The following is a 13,754-nucleotide window of genomic DNA, read 5'->3' as shown; positions in this document are numbered from 1 at the left end:
GCGGACAGTGAGGATTGTCTGAAATGGAGCCAAGATATAGAGCTTCCCATGACTTGCCAAAAAGAGGAATTATGTTTTGCCTGGAGACCTTCAGCAACAACACTTCTGAGACAATTGAGATGCAGGAGGCCTTAAGTTTCTAGATAAATACTATCACAGGAATGAAGGAGAACTTTTTTAACAAACTCATTTGAAAAAAGTTTTACTTCTTTCCAACAGGATCCATTTTAACACTAACTATACGGCTCTCACAAGGAGGACGGTGGCACTTATGTCCTCTGACAATGCAACTGGGAGCGAGGGAGACTTTGCCGTGCCCACTGACCTGGTCTTGGCCCAATCATTCCAGCACCATCAGATCATGATTGGGATACTGCAACTGCCGCAATGATTACATCGCTGCACAGGTGCTGCATAGATACCTTCCAACCAAAAAGAGGGCAATAGGTGAGGGTTGTCATCACAGAAGTAATACTTAAACCTGTACTGTGGTGGCTGTGCTTCTCCTTGAGTCCATAGGTAATAACATGCAAGTTTAGGGCATCCTGGGGTGTACAGCTGATACTAGTTTCCATATTAACGCAACAGTTAATGATAGAACACATGGACAGGAAAAAACCCACACAATCTAGTCTACTTCTATGGAAAAGATCATTTTGTGCAGCTTTTGGATCTTACAAGTCAAGTTTTATTCCCAGGTTTTGATCTTTTCTAAGCTTTGATATTTAGAAGTTGGTAAATAGTAACATCCTTCTAAGTACACTAGATATATAAGACATTACACTGGAGTGAAAAAAACAAGAAAACAAAAAGATTAAATGTGTTTATTGAGTTTTTGTAAGACCTCACCAATCCCACCACACCAGTCACACAAAGACGCGACCGTTTGCCCGTTTCAAATTAAACATGGAAATGGATGAATTTTGGAAATAGACTATTTCAAGTGAACCTAGAAAAAAAGTTGAGAGAGGATGGGTTAGCCGGTTAGACAGATGCAAAGACTTCTGGTTATAGGAAAGGGTGCAGCCGCTGAATTCTAGTGGAAGTTATAGCCTTGAGGCCAACATTTGAAGCACTGAAAAAGGCAGCTTAAACGTCATGATTAGCAAGTGGCTCCATTACTCTACCAACAGCTGCATTTCCTGCTCCGCTTTTAGGTTGATTCACTTGATGTACACAATCTTTTTCAAAAAAATGTATCCAAGTTCTTGAGTTGATAGAAGAAACCAAGAAGTCATAATGTCCATTGGCCTCTTTGGACAACCCCCTTCAATTAGCTGCATAATGGCAAGTTGATGTAATAAGGACCGCTCCCACAATCATTCTAGATGACCAATGGCAAACATCCACCAATATCAATATCAATTTTCCATTAAGTAATCACTCACCAAGCAGACTTCCTGCTGAACAACATGAGGTTGTACAAGGGGTGTATTCTCTTATCAGTCTGTCTTCTAACTGGCTCTGCCATGATGCAATAATGAGGAAATTAGGGCTACAGCTCATAAAAATGGTGGTGCAACTACTAGGATGGAAGTTTTCCTGGAAAGCCAAGTGTCTTATGAAACAGATAGAAGTCCAAACCATCTCCTTGTAGGTGACAGCACTGGTAGGTGGTATCTAGTCACGTCGACCTCAACATTGAGGCCTGAAGGAATGAATTTCCACTTTCATTAAGTCTATTAAGCCAAAAATCCCTGCTGTGATTACATTCAATGAACAGACAGGCTTATTCAGGCTAACACGCAAATACCCTCACATTAACTTAAAGGGGTATTTCCACTTTGTAAATTAATGGCATATCACTAGGGTATGCCACCCCTTTTGATCACTGGGGGTCCAACCTCTGGCACCCACACCAATCCTGAGAACGAAGGGCCACAGCACTGATTCAGTGCTTCATAGTCCTTCCCTGCACAGAGGCATAGCTCATTTCAGGTGAATGGTTCCAGTTGCCATCTCCAGTACAGTCAGGTGGGGGGGGGGGGTCCATGTGAAAACAGTGAAGGGGCTGCAGCACAGATTCTCTGGATTGGTGAGGGTCCCAGAGGTAAGACCCCCAGATTCACTAAAATGTTGGCATATCCTAACTAAATGTTAGAAAAATCCAGGGCACCAAGGTTCTTCTCTCTATAGTATTATAAATGGTGGTTTGGTGGAGATACCACGCCAAGTAGCACAGAGGACCAAGTGGTGCATGGGGAACAATTCTGCTTTCTCGTTGGCATATCCTAGCAATATGCGATAAGAGGCCAGTAAATTGCATTCACATGTGATTATCATCAGTCGGCTTTTTGAGAAGGTTGAGTTCTTGATATCTACCCATGACGACAAAGAAATCTGTTTACATTCTTGTTGACAGGCTAGAAGGTCAAACAACTTCTACGACAAAATACGTATATGAAAGAGCTGAATAAAGTTTAATATATGCATTACGAAAGGTCCTACAAAATCCAACAACGGCATTTTATTTCATATCTGAAGAATAATAACGAAACAACCATAGAAGACAACATGGGAAAGCAAGGAAGACTGATTATACCGAGAAGTCAGACTGGATATGAAAGTACGGTCTTACCTAGAGACAGGAGGGTCTGATAGTTCTCCATCATCACCTCCCTGTAGAGCTCCTTTTCTTCATCATTTAAACAGTCCCACTCCTCCTTGGAGAAGTAAATTGCTACTTCATCAAATGTAGACTGTACCTGGAAAATAACAAGTCCCGCATGAAGATTTATTTTCCCACATGCCACACGCTTCTGGAGAAACCAATGTCCCACAGCTGGGGGGAGCCGGAAGGTAAAGGGCGACAGTGGAGGCTTTCGCCTGCTAAGTGCCTCACAGTCTTGTATAGCTGCATTACAGTTGTAGCACTTTTTGTGTAACTTCGAGCATTGCTATAACCACTATGACAATTGTTATCATAGTATAGCTACTACATTGTGCGAACTACCTTCGTATCAAAGTGCCTCACTACTGTGGCAAAACACTGGGGGCAACTTGTTTTGTGACAGTTGTCTGAGCAGTCCGTTTTTACACCATGATTGAAGAAAATCATATTTACCCTGGATAAAAAGGCCGTATCACCGATACAACAAGGTGGGCATAGCCGCATCACAAAAATGGTCAGGAGCCAATCAATCGTGAATGAGATTTCTATGTATGAAGTTAGAACTTCACAGCCTGCGGCGAAAGTAGTTCAAAGTGCAGATAATGTGATAGTGCTACATTAAGAAGAGCTTAAATGATGCTGAAACAGAATAAGTTCAAGTAACCCGTTTAACGAGCTCCACGGAACAGTGGCATAGGATTCTGCTGCTTGGTGGGGGCTAACATTTATCAATCTTCTGAAAACAAAACTCATAAAACTGAGATCAGTAATATAATTAGGAGGTTCTTATCTGGATATAGAGGTGAAATTCAAAGCAAAGCTCCAATGCAATATCCGTACCAGGGTCCATGTGCCATTTATAATACTGGTGTCTTATACAGCAGAGAAGCTTTTCCTTTGGGACCCCTTAGGCTCCAGGACCTGGGTAATACCTCTGTAGACCCAACAGCTCCTGTGTAACTAGTGTGCTCTGACTTGTCCAATATGGCCATGAACCTGTCACCAACTATAAGCATTATAAACCAAGTTAGGCTGCCTGTCCACGTGTGTATTTTCATTGCGTTTCCCGCGGCGATAATCCGTTGCTATGGAAAGCGGTTTCCCCCTGTCCATGAGCGGAGAATCATAGTGATTCTCTGCTCGCGGGCAGCAATTCGCAGCAGGCTGCGTATTGCCACGATTCTCCACAGTCAGCCTATCTGTCAGATAGCCTGACAGTGGAGATCCGTCAGCTGGCTCCTGCTCCCCGCAACGCCCGTGGACAGGCAGCCTTAGGGTTCTTAAAGTTCAGATGATGTGGAGTTCAGTGACCCTCTTTTCATACTCGCCCGGCTCCTCATTCCTGTGGTGTCCTCCAGCAAAGCCAGTGTGCACACAGCTAGCTTGACTCTTTTCAGAAGGCCGTTCATTCATCTCTATGGGAGTGCATGCACACAGACTTCCGAAAACAATCAAGATGGCTTTTTGCACGCTAAATTCACCGCTGCAGGTACAGGGGAACGCATGAGTATGAAATAGGCTCCCCAGACTCCATATCACCTAAACTAGAAGCACGATAACTTATTTCATGGTTCTTAAAGTTGTTAACAGGTTCCTTTTAAAGAGGCACTCTTTTCTTAAATTAATTAGAGAAATCCCTCCCAGTATCGGTGACCTCGGCTGTGAAGAATGCACTCCTGCAGCGCGTCCCCCCAGGCATGTGACCGGTCTCCAGGTCACATGACCAGTACTCGGACAACTCTGTATGTCTTGCCGTTATTGTGCAGATTTATGTTAACTGTCATTAAGAAAAACTGTCTTTTTGCACATACAGGGGTATTTTTCTGTAGCTTGACTCTTGAACTCAGCGTGCGGTCCCTCCTATCAGGGACGATAGAGTTTGAGGTCAGCGATGGACGAAAAGTGCACGATGGGCACACATTTACACAAAACGATTATCGCTCAAAAAATGGCTTTTGAGCGATAATCGTTGTGTGTAAAGGAGCCCTAACTTTCTGTGCCTGGCTATCACAATCAAGCTAAACTTTGCTGCATCTGTAGCAACCAATCACAGCACAGCCTTAATTTTCAAGAGTAGAATATAAAATGAAAGCTGCATTGAGATTGGTTGCTCTGGGCAAGAAACGGTTTTTCTTTATGATAATTGTCATAAATCTGCCCATTATTTGCAGGACACACAGAGTTGTCAGAGTGCTGGTCATGTGACCAGAAGCCAGAAGGAAAGTGCAGAATACACAGCCTGGAAGGACGAGCAGCGGGACTAGATTCTCCACAGCTGAGATCACCGATACTGGGGGAGATTTCTCAAAAACAATAAAAAAGAATGGAGTGCTTCTGTAAGGAACTTACAGGATAACCTGCCAGATCTGAGAGATTGCCTTCATAAAACCTGTCACGTACCAAACAACTCAAACAATGTGTTTAGGTTTTAATTTAAACATATTAGGACGATTCATAAAGTTACATTTTCCTGCCTCATTGTATATTTACACGGGGCGGAAATGCTGTGGAATGTCCGCAGTGGAAATTCCGAGGCAAATTCTACAACAAATTACACAGCCTTTCCACATTGAAAAGAGAGTAAAAATCTTGACCATTGGTACGGATTTTGACTTAAAATCAGCTACATACCCGCAGCTGACTTCAGAGGATAGAGCGCTCACCTCTGAGTCTTCGGCTGTCAGCACTTCCTTCACCCGGTGGCCTCTGGTGAGCGCAACACCGCTGATCACATGATATGGGAGTGACCAGCAGCGCTGCACTCAGTACAGTCTGTCTGGTGCCCGGTGAAGGAAGCGCTGACAGCCGAAAACTTCGGAGGCTAGTAGGGGGGCTGTATCGTTTGAAATTAGCTGTGGGTACGCAGCTGACTTGGGGTCAAAAACCACACCAACAGTCTGGATTTTGACTCTGTTTTCGATGCACAATTTGTTGTGGTATTTCCACTGCAGACATTCTGCAGCATTTCTGCCCCATGTAAACATACCCTCAGGTGGCAGAAATGCAACCAGAACACTGTACGATATCCAGTCTCTCTCTTACAGAAGTCATGGATTCCATAAGAAGCCTGAGACAAGTGTTTGAAAATTGCTATAGAGAGGCGTAGATGTAATACTGCATCATACTGTCACAATGCTACTCATACTGCATGTTCCACCCATTTACATACATATTGCTGTCCGCAGTCTGTACTTCCTTTGGTATAAGAAAGGCCAACCGCAGGAGGCATGATGGTTGGGGTCTTTAGAAAGTAAATGTATTGATGTCCTATTATCAGTATAGGTCATCAGTGTATAATTGCTGGGTACACGCTGCTCAGGACCCCCAGCAATCAGCTGATTGTCTGGCTCGCTGTCAGTCAACGGGTCCAGACGTTGTCATCGTGGTGGGAGGCAGAAGCATCAGAGGACTTCACTCCCATAGAAATCAATGGGAGCTGAAGCCTCCTATTACACTTCCACCTCCAGCCCTGATGACATTGTCCGACCCCACGGCACTGACAGCAGCCCAGACGATCAGCTGATCACCAGAGATCCCGAGAGATTATCTGTTGATGAACTATTCAGGATAGGTCATCAATACAATTTGCCCAGAAAACCCCTTTAATTATATGGTTCTGATAAAGTCCATTCTCACCTCTCCAGTCAGATTATATACCCCGGAGGTGCAGTTTACGAACTTGTCTGCTGCATCCATGCTTTCCATCTTCACTGTGTGATCACTTACAGAGGTACATTCTCACTGTCAGAGAAAGGTCCATGGGGTTGCTCTTCTGCTTTATCCATTCTATTCTGGAAGAAAAAGCTCTATTTTATATCTTAGCATAATCAATATATCTAAACGGACAACAGAAAGCTAATGACACCAGCAGTTGTCAACTGGTCCTTGTATAGATTGTCTAACCTAGAATGTCAGAAGACTGGAAATAACCAACTATGTAACAATTAAAGGGATTGTGCAGTTTAAACTATCAATGACCTATCCGCATGATTAGCCATAAATCAGCAGGGGTTCGCTCCCAGATCTCTCGCCAATCAGCTGTTCTCTTGGATAATAGGATTGTGCATTGTGCTGATGTCTGCAGGAAGCAAACAGTTTAGTTCTCACTGCAGTGGCCAGGCTTGGTATTGCAGTCAAATAATCCATTCATTTCAATGGCCTGCAATACCCAGCCTGGCCACTGCATAGAGAACAGAGCTGTCCGCTTCCTACAAAAATCATCTCAGTGCAAGAGCACACTAGCCCAGAGAACAACTGATCTGTGAAGGTTCCAAATAACGACTTCCACATATCTACTACTGATGAATTATCCCAAGGATAAGCCATCAGTAGTTTCCGACTGGACAACCACTGCAAATTATTTTTGGTTGCCAGGCCACAGACTTCCACCAAAACAGATGTCCTCCTGGAGCAGAGGACCCTCAAGTCATTTTAGATTTCCTTCATTGTGTTCACCAAGTATAATTTACTAATCTGGAACTTACTAGGTCCATTCTATATCGTTCACTCTCCTGCATTTGATCCAAAGGAGTTGGAGATCTTAGCAGGAGGGATCACTATATGTTTCCTTACAGAATGTCTTCCTTCTCCCTTATGATGCGATCTCAACCTCACTTGGAACACAAAAGATACACTGAGAATCTGATTTTTCAGCAGAAGTAGGCAGTGGCCCTCTAGAGGTCATATATAGGGCCCTCTAGGGGTCATATATAGGGGTGATAAATGTGATCTGGGTGACTCTACCTTGAGAATGATTGCTGGTGCCAGTTTAATGGTTAAAGTACTTCAAAAGTGCTATTTGACTCGCAAAACCAAACAAAAACCAACATATAAGCATGTGGATAATGAGCCCTACTTAAAGGGGTTTTCCTATGACTTAACATTGCTTCACAGTCACTCAGTGCTTCTTGGTTGTTGCTGACCAGGTCATGTGACTGCTGCAGCCAATCACTGGCTATAGAAGGTCACTGCTGTGACAAGTGATTGGCTGCAGAAGTCACATGTCCTGGTCAGCAGTGATCAGGAAGGACAGAGCGTATGTGAAGTAATTTTAAAGAAGATCCAACTTCCCACGGCTGCACCTGATTATCTATTACACTCTGGACTCCTCTTATGTATATTATACTCACTTCATTGCAATTTTTCCTCCTTTCTGCTTCGGAACAGACGCCGTCTTGATTTTTCGGTTTGACCCGGCTTTCTCTCCTTTTGCACTCTGCTATCAATCCCAAGACATCTCAGCACTGTATCAGTAGGGTTACATGGCGACTCTGGCTGCTACAGACTGCAGGATACCCTATGACATCACAAACCTAGGAAGGTCAATGTGGTTGCGTTGTGGCTTGCTCAAGTCACCGTGCAGCCCAAGTCTATAGTGTCGGGGAAGCTGGAGTATGATGTCCTTCATCATCACTGTATGACGGAGCTGTCACATCATCATCACTAACTGTGACAGCTGCCTTTTGTCCCCCAGTGTGGTCAAGTCCACGCACATTCCTCATATAGGCATCACAGTATCTGTATGACCGAGACAGATCCCCACAGACTCAACAAGAGTCAACAAAACCTGATTCAGACTGTAAAAGCCCCCGTCTGATATAAAGAGGCAGAAGAGAGGCTAAGTTATTCCATAATGGGACACGTGGGACATTTTAGGAGGACTTTGCCTTTAATGATGTTGAAGAACTGCCAAGATGGTCAGTACAGTAACTGCACTAACCGGCAGTGGCCAGTGGTATGTAGAAGACCACCTGTAAATGTACTCAGCAGAAGACGTGTGACAGCCAAGTACCGCCACGTGGACAACAGTGATGCTTGGTCAGACAAGTCTGGATTTCTGCAGCCTAGTGGGGTTACACTAACACAACACCTCCAATAAATGTGACCTCCTGCCCAAGACGCCGCAAACTACACTAGCAGATCTCCATAGAACACATCTGGCAGGGAACTGACAAGATGTAACAAGCAGCCGGCCTCCAGCAAGTCGCCCTTCCGTTCCTCCCCGCTCTCCCCTGCCGCTCCCTGCCCGCCGCCGAATCTTTAGACACGAGCGAGCAGATACTCGACTAAGGCACTACTCGCCCGAGTAGTTAGCCTTAGCGAGCATACTCGCTCATTTCTAGTTCACACGTAACGGGAAATATCCGCTGCATAACTGTGCTTGCAGAACCGATTTAATATTGTAGAAAAGCTGCACACAAAAAAAAAACCGCATCATGGATTTGGGGCGCTGTCGTGAAGACCTAGGAGGCATGTCCTGCTCATTACTGCCCCTGAGGCTACAGTGAATAAAGGAGCTGTGATGACATCACAGTCACATGACCATTGCAGGTCCTTTATAAATTAATTCACTGGCAGTCTGTAGTGGAGGTAAAAGAGGAGCCTGTATAGCTCCTTCCAGGGGAGTGAAGGGGGATGCATAGGGGGGGAAACGCTGCCGCCTGTGTAGGGAAGGGGGGTGTAAAATGCTGCTGCTGTTTGTGCTGGTAATCCTTTGGCGCTTCTGAGACGATACTTTACGCTTGCCCGCGGTACTTGTTTGGCGCTGTTAAGGTTAGGTTTTCATGGTCTCTCTTGGCATGTAGATAGACAAAAACCAGCAAGTCTGACTTTGTGTTTTAACCCGTTAAACATTTTAGGGATTTTACCCATGTGGTGGTTTTACTGCCCTATTTTTTTTTCTTCAGCTACTAAAATTATTATATTTTTTTTTCTGTGATATATAGGGCTATTTTTTTATATCTTTTTCACTGATTACTTTCTGTTTTTTAGTTTAATTGGGAGTAAAAAGCTACAAAATGATTTTTTTAAAATTAGTATATATACGCTAAAATAAAGTAAGGAAATAGGTTCCTCATTTAGTTTCAGATGTTTTGATATACGGTGCCGACTTTGGGTTATTCTATTTTCTATATATACATTTTTATTTTATTCTGTAATTTTGTTTAACTTATTTATGTATTTGTTTATTAGCATCTATGTCCCCCATGACGTTATATAAGACCTCTGGGGGAACTTTAAAATGTTTGTTTTTTTTTTCATTTGACACTTTTCCACTGTAGCTGGGGCATCTATAGGAGCCCCAGTAACAGGGGAAAACATCCCCCTGAAGTGACAATAGTCACTCACAGCGCTGATCAGGGTCTGCTATAAACCTGCAGCTCTGCTGTACCAGGGGATCACAGGGGACAGCCCGCTCGCGTAGTGGAAGAAACACTTCCATTTTCACTTTTTAGTACATAGCGCTCATTCAGTGCTATGTACTAGGGAAAGGAGAAGACAGAAGTGTGACAAGTTGTAGACCATTTTAGGCTACATGCGATTTTTTTATTTTATTGTGCTTTTTTGGGTGGTGGATGAATAGCAAGTCTGGCACTTTTTTTTGTCCCACAGTTCCCCATGTAGTATATTTTATGCAGTATATTTTTATAGTGCAGGTCTATATGAATGCGGCATTACCTAATGTTTTTTTTATAAATACCTACCTGTGTTTTTTTCATAAATAAGAGAGTTTTGCAGGTAAGAATGTTTTTTGTTTTGTTTTAAATCTTATTTACTTTTTTTCTTGTCTCTTGAGTGGACATGAAGATGCAATCATTCGATTGCTAGTTTACTATACTGACTACTTATGCATGTGTCCTTACTATATCAGATTTGGCCACGATTACTGTGAGGGGGTCATTGAAGGCTACTATTACAGCATAAGCAGGCATGGCTTAGTGTAAAAGAGGCATTGACATCTTAAAAATTTGCTGCTGCATACCGCTACAATTGTCCCTCTCTCCATTGCTCAAAAGTTGGGAGGTATGCTACTGTGGCTACTCACAGGCTACTCATCATCACTGGTGGTTAAGAACAGCGGAAGTGAAGATCAGCAAGGATCAGTGAAGATCAGTCCTCGCTGATCTTCACTTCCACTGTTCTTAACCACCAGTGATGATGTCCCTGACAAAAGGACCACATGACCGATGCAGCCAATCACGGTTCCCTACAGCCAGTAAATGGCTCTGGCACTCACATGACCCGGTGTCGGGTTCTCATCACTTCCTTCCAGGAAGTAAGGTTCAGGAAAGACTGGAAGCTGTGTGATGAAGACATTTTTGTCTGCATATAGTTATGACGTGGATCGCCAAGTGACGAGGGGCCATTTCTGTCTGCACACGGTCATGAGTATGAGCAATGTCTTATGAGGTGCCATTTCTGTCTACACTTGCTTATGTGGGGACAGTTCTGTCTGAACTTGGTCATGAGGGGCCATTTCTCTATGCACTGGATCATGAGGGGCCATTTCTGTTTCAACTGGGTCATGAGGAAGAGCGTTGCGTGACGAGTGGCCATTTCTCTCTCCACCGACTCAAGAGGCGGAGCGCTGTGTGATGAGCAGCAATTTCTGTTTGCACAGGTCATCAGAGGCTATTCCTGTTTGCACAGGGTCAGGAGGGGCCATTTCTCTCTGCATCGGGTCAGGAGGGGCCATTTCTCTCTGCATCGGGTCAGGAGGGGCCATTTCTCTCTGCATCGGGTCAGGAGGGGCCATTTCTCTCTGAACTGGGTCACGAGGGGCCATTTCTCTCTGAACTGGGTCACGAGGGGCCATTTCTGTCTGAACTGGGTCACGAGGGGCCATTTCTGTCTGAACTGGGTCACGAGGGACCATTTCTGTCTGAACTGGGTCACGAGGGACCATTTCTCTCTGGACTGGGTCACGAGGGACCATTTCTCTCTAGACTGGGTCACGAGGGACCATTGCTCTCTGGACTGGGTCACGAGGGGCCATTTCTTTTTGGACTGGGTCACGAGGGGCCATTTCTTTTTGGACTGGGTCGGGAGCGGCCGTTTCTCTCTGCACTGGGTCAGGAGGGGCCATTTCTTTGTCAACTGGGTCACAAAGGGCTATTTCTCTCTGGATTGGGTAACGAGGGGCCATTTCTCTCTCAACTGGTTCACGAGGGGCCATTTCTCTCTGCACCCTGTCAGGAGGGGCCATTTTTTTCTTCACCTTGTCGGTAGGGGCCATTTCTCTCTGCACCGTGTCAGGAGGGGCCATTTCTCTCTCAACTGGGTCAGGGGGGGCCATTTCTCTATGGACTGGGTCAGGGGGGCCATTTCTCTATGGACTGGGTCAGGGGGGGCCATTTCTCTATGGACTGGGTCAGGGGGGGCCATTTCTCTATGGACTGGGTCAGGGGGGGCCATTTCTCTATGGACTGGGTCAGGGGGGGCCATTTCTCTATGGACTGGGTCAGGGGGGGCCATTTCTCTGTGGACTGGGTCACGAGGGGCCATTTCTCTGTGGACTGGGTCACGAGGGGCCATTTCTCTGTGGACTGGGTCACGAGGGGCCATTTCTCTGTGGACTGGGTCACGAGGGCCCATTTCTCTGTGGACTGGGTCACGAGGGCCCATTTCTCTGTTGACTGGGTCACGAGGGCCCATTTCTCTGTGGACTGGGTCACGAGGGGCCATTTCTCTGTGGACTGGGTCACGAGGGGCCATTTCTCTGTGGACTGGGTCACGAGGGGCCATTTCTCTGTGGACTGGGTCACGAGGGGCCATTTCTCTGTGGACTGGGTCACGAGGGGCCATTTCTCTGTGGACTGGGTCACGAGGGGCCATTTCTCTGTGGACTGGGTCACAAGGGGCCATTTCTCTGTGGACTGGGTCACGAGGGGCCATTTCTCTGTGGACTGGGTCACGAGGGGCCATTTCTCTGTGGACTGGGTCACGAGGGGCCATTTCTCTGTGGACTGGGTCACGAGGGGCCGTTTCTCTGTGGACTGGGTCACGAGGGGCCATTTCTCTGTGGACTGGGTCACGAGGGGCCATTTCTCTGTGGACTGGGTCACGAGGGGCCATTTCTCTGTGGACTGGGTCACGAGGGGCCATTTCTCTGTGGACTGGGTCACGAGGGGCCATTTCTCTGTGGACTGGGTCACGAGGGGCCATTTCTCTGTGGACTGGGTCACGAGGGGCCATTTCTCTGTGGACTGGGTCACGAGGGGCCATTTCTCTGTGGACTGGGTCACGAGGGGCCATTTCTCTGTGGACTGGGTCACGAGGGAACATTTCTCTGTGGACTGGGTCACGAGGGAATATTTCTCTGTGGACTGGGTTACGAGGGAACATTTCTCTGTGGACTGGGTCACGAGGGAACATTTCTCTGTGGACTGGGTCACGAGGGAATATTTCTCTGTGGACTGGGTTACGAGGGAACATTTCTCTGTGGACTGGGTCACGAGGGAACATTTCTCTGTGGACTGGGTCACGAGGGAACATTTCTCTGTGGACTGGGTCACGAGGGAACATTTCTCTCTGGACTGGGTCACGAGGGGCCGTTTCTCTCTGCACTGGGTCAGGAGGGGCCATTTCTTTGTCAACTGGGTCACAAAGGGCTATTTCTCTCTGGATTGGGTAACGAGGGGCCATTTCTCTCTCAACTGGTTCACGAGGGGCCATTTCTCTCTGCACCCTGTCAGGAGGGGCCATTTTTTTCTTCACCGTGTCGGTAGGGGCCATTTCTCTCTGCACCGTGTCAGGAGGGGCCATTTCTCTCTCGACTAGTTCACGAGGGGCCATTTCTCTGTGGACTGTGTCGGGGGAGCCATTTCTCTATGGACTGGGTCACGAGGGGCCATTTCTCTGTGGACTGGGTCACGAGGGGCCATTTCTCTGTGGACTGGGTCACGAGGGGCCATTTCTCTCTGGACTGGGTCACGAGGGGCCATTTCTCTCTGCACTGGGTCACGAGGGGCCATTTCTCTCTGCACTGGGTCACGAGGGGCCATTTCTCTCTGGACTGGGTCACGAGGGGCCATTTCTCTCTGGACTGGGTCACGAGGGGCCATTTCTCTCTGGACTGGGTCACGAGGGGCCATTTCTCTCTGGACTGGGTCACGAGGGGCCATTTCTCTCTGGACTGGGCCACGAGGGGCCATTTCTCTCTGGACTGGGTCACGAGGGGCCATTTCTCTCTGGACTGGGTCACGAGGGGCCATTTCTCTCTGGACTGGGTCACGAGGGGCCATTTCTCTCTGGACTGGGTCACGAGGGGCCATTTCTCTCTGGACTGGGTCACGAGGGACCATTTCTCTCTGGACTGGGTCACGAGGGACCATTTCTCTCTGGACTGGGTCACGAGGGGCCA

General features: G+C 46.6%; 1 protein-coding gene across 4 annotated transcripts in view; it reads right to left on the bottom strand.

Moving 5' to 3' along the window:
* LOC136588073 (zinc finger protein 585A-like) overlaps nt 1–13,754 on the bottom strand; it is a 52,352-nt gene that overhangs the window by 26,954 nt on the left and 11,644 nt on the right. For 2 of the 4 annotated variants that reach the window (XM_066586986.1, XM_066586987.1), the window contains exons 2-4: nt 7,741–7,907; nt 6,248–6,402; nt 2,579–2,705 (exon numbers count right to left, since the gene is read on the bottom strand). In XM_066586986.1, coding sequence (XP_066443083.1) covers nt 2,579–2,705; nt 6,248–6,316 — 196 coding nt within the window. In that variant the 5' untranslated portion in view covers nt 6,317–6,402; nt 7,741–7,907. The remainder of the gene's footprint in view (nt 1–2,578; nt 2,706–6,247; nt 6,403–7,740; nt 7,908–13,754) is intronic. The other 2 variants (XM_066586988.1, XM_066586985.1) reach the window with 2 other exon arrangements.

Source organism: Eleutherodactylus coqui, chromosome 13 (assembly GCF_035609145.1).
Source record: "Eleutherodactylus coqui strain aEleCoq1 chromosome 13, aEleCoq1.hap1, whole genome shotgun sequence".
Lineage (NCBI taxonomy): Eukaryota > Metazoa > Chordata > Amphibia > Anura > Eleutherodactylidae > Eleutherodactylus > Eleutherodactylus coqui.
Note: the sequence above shows the minus strand (reverse complement) of the source record. Positions and strands in the feature narration are given on the sequence as shown.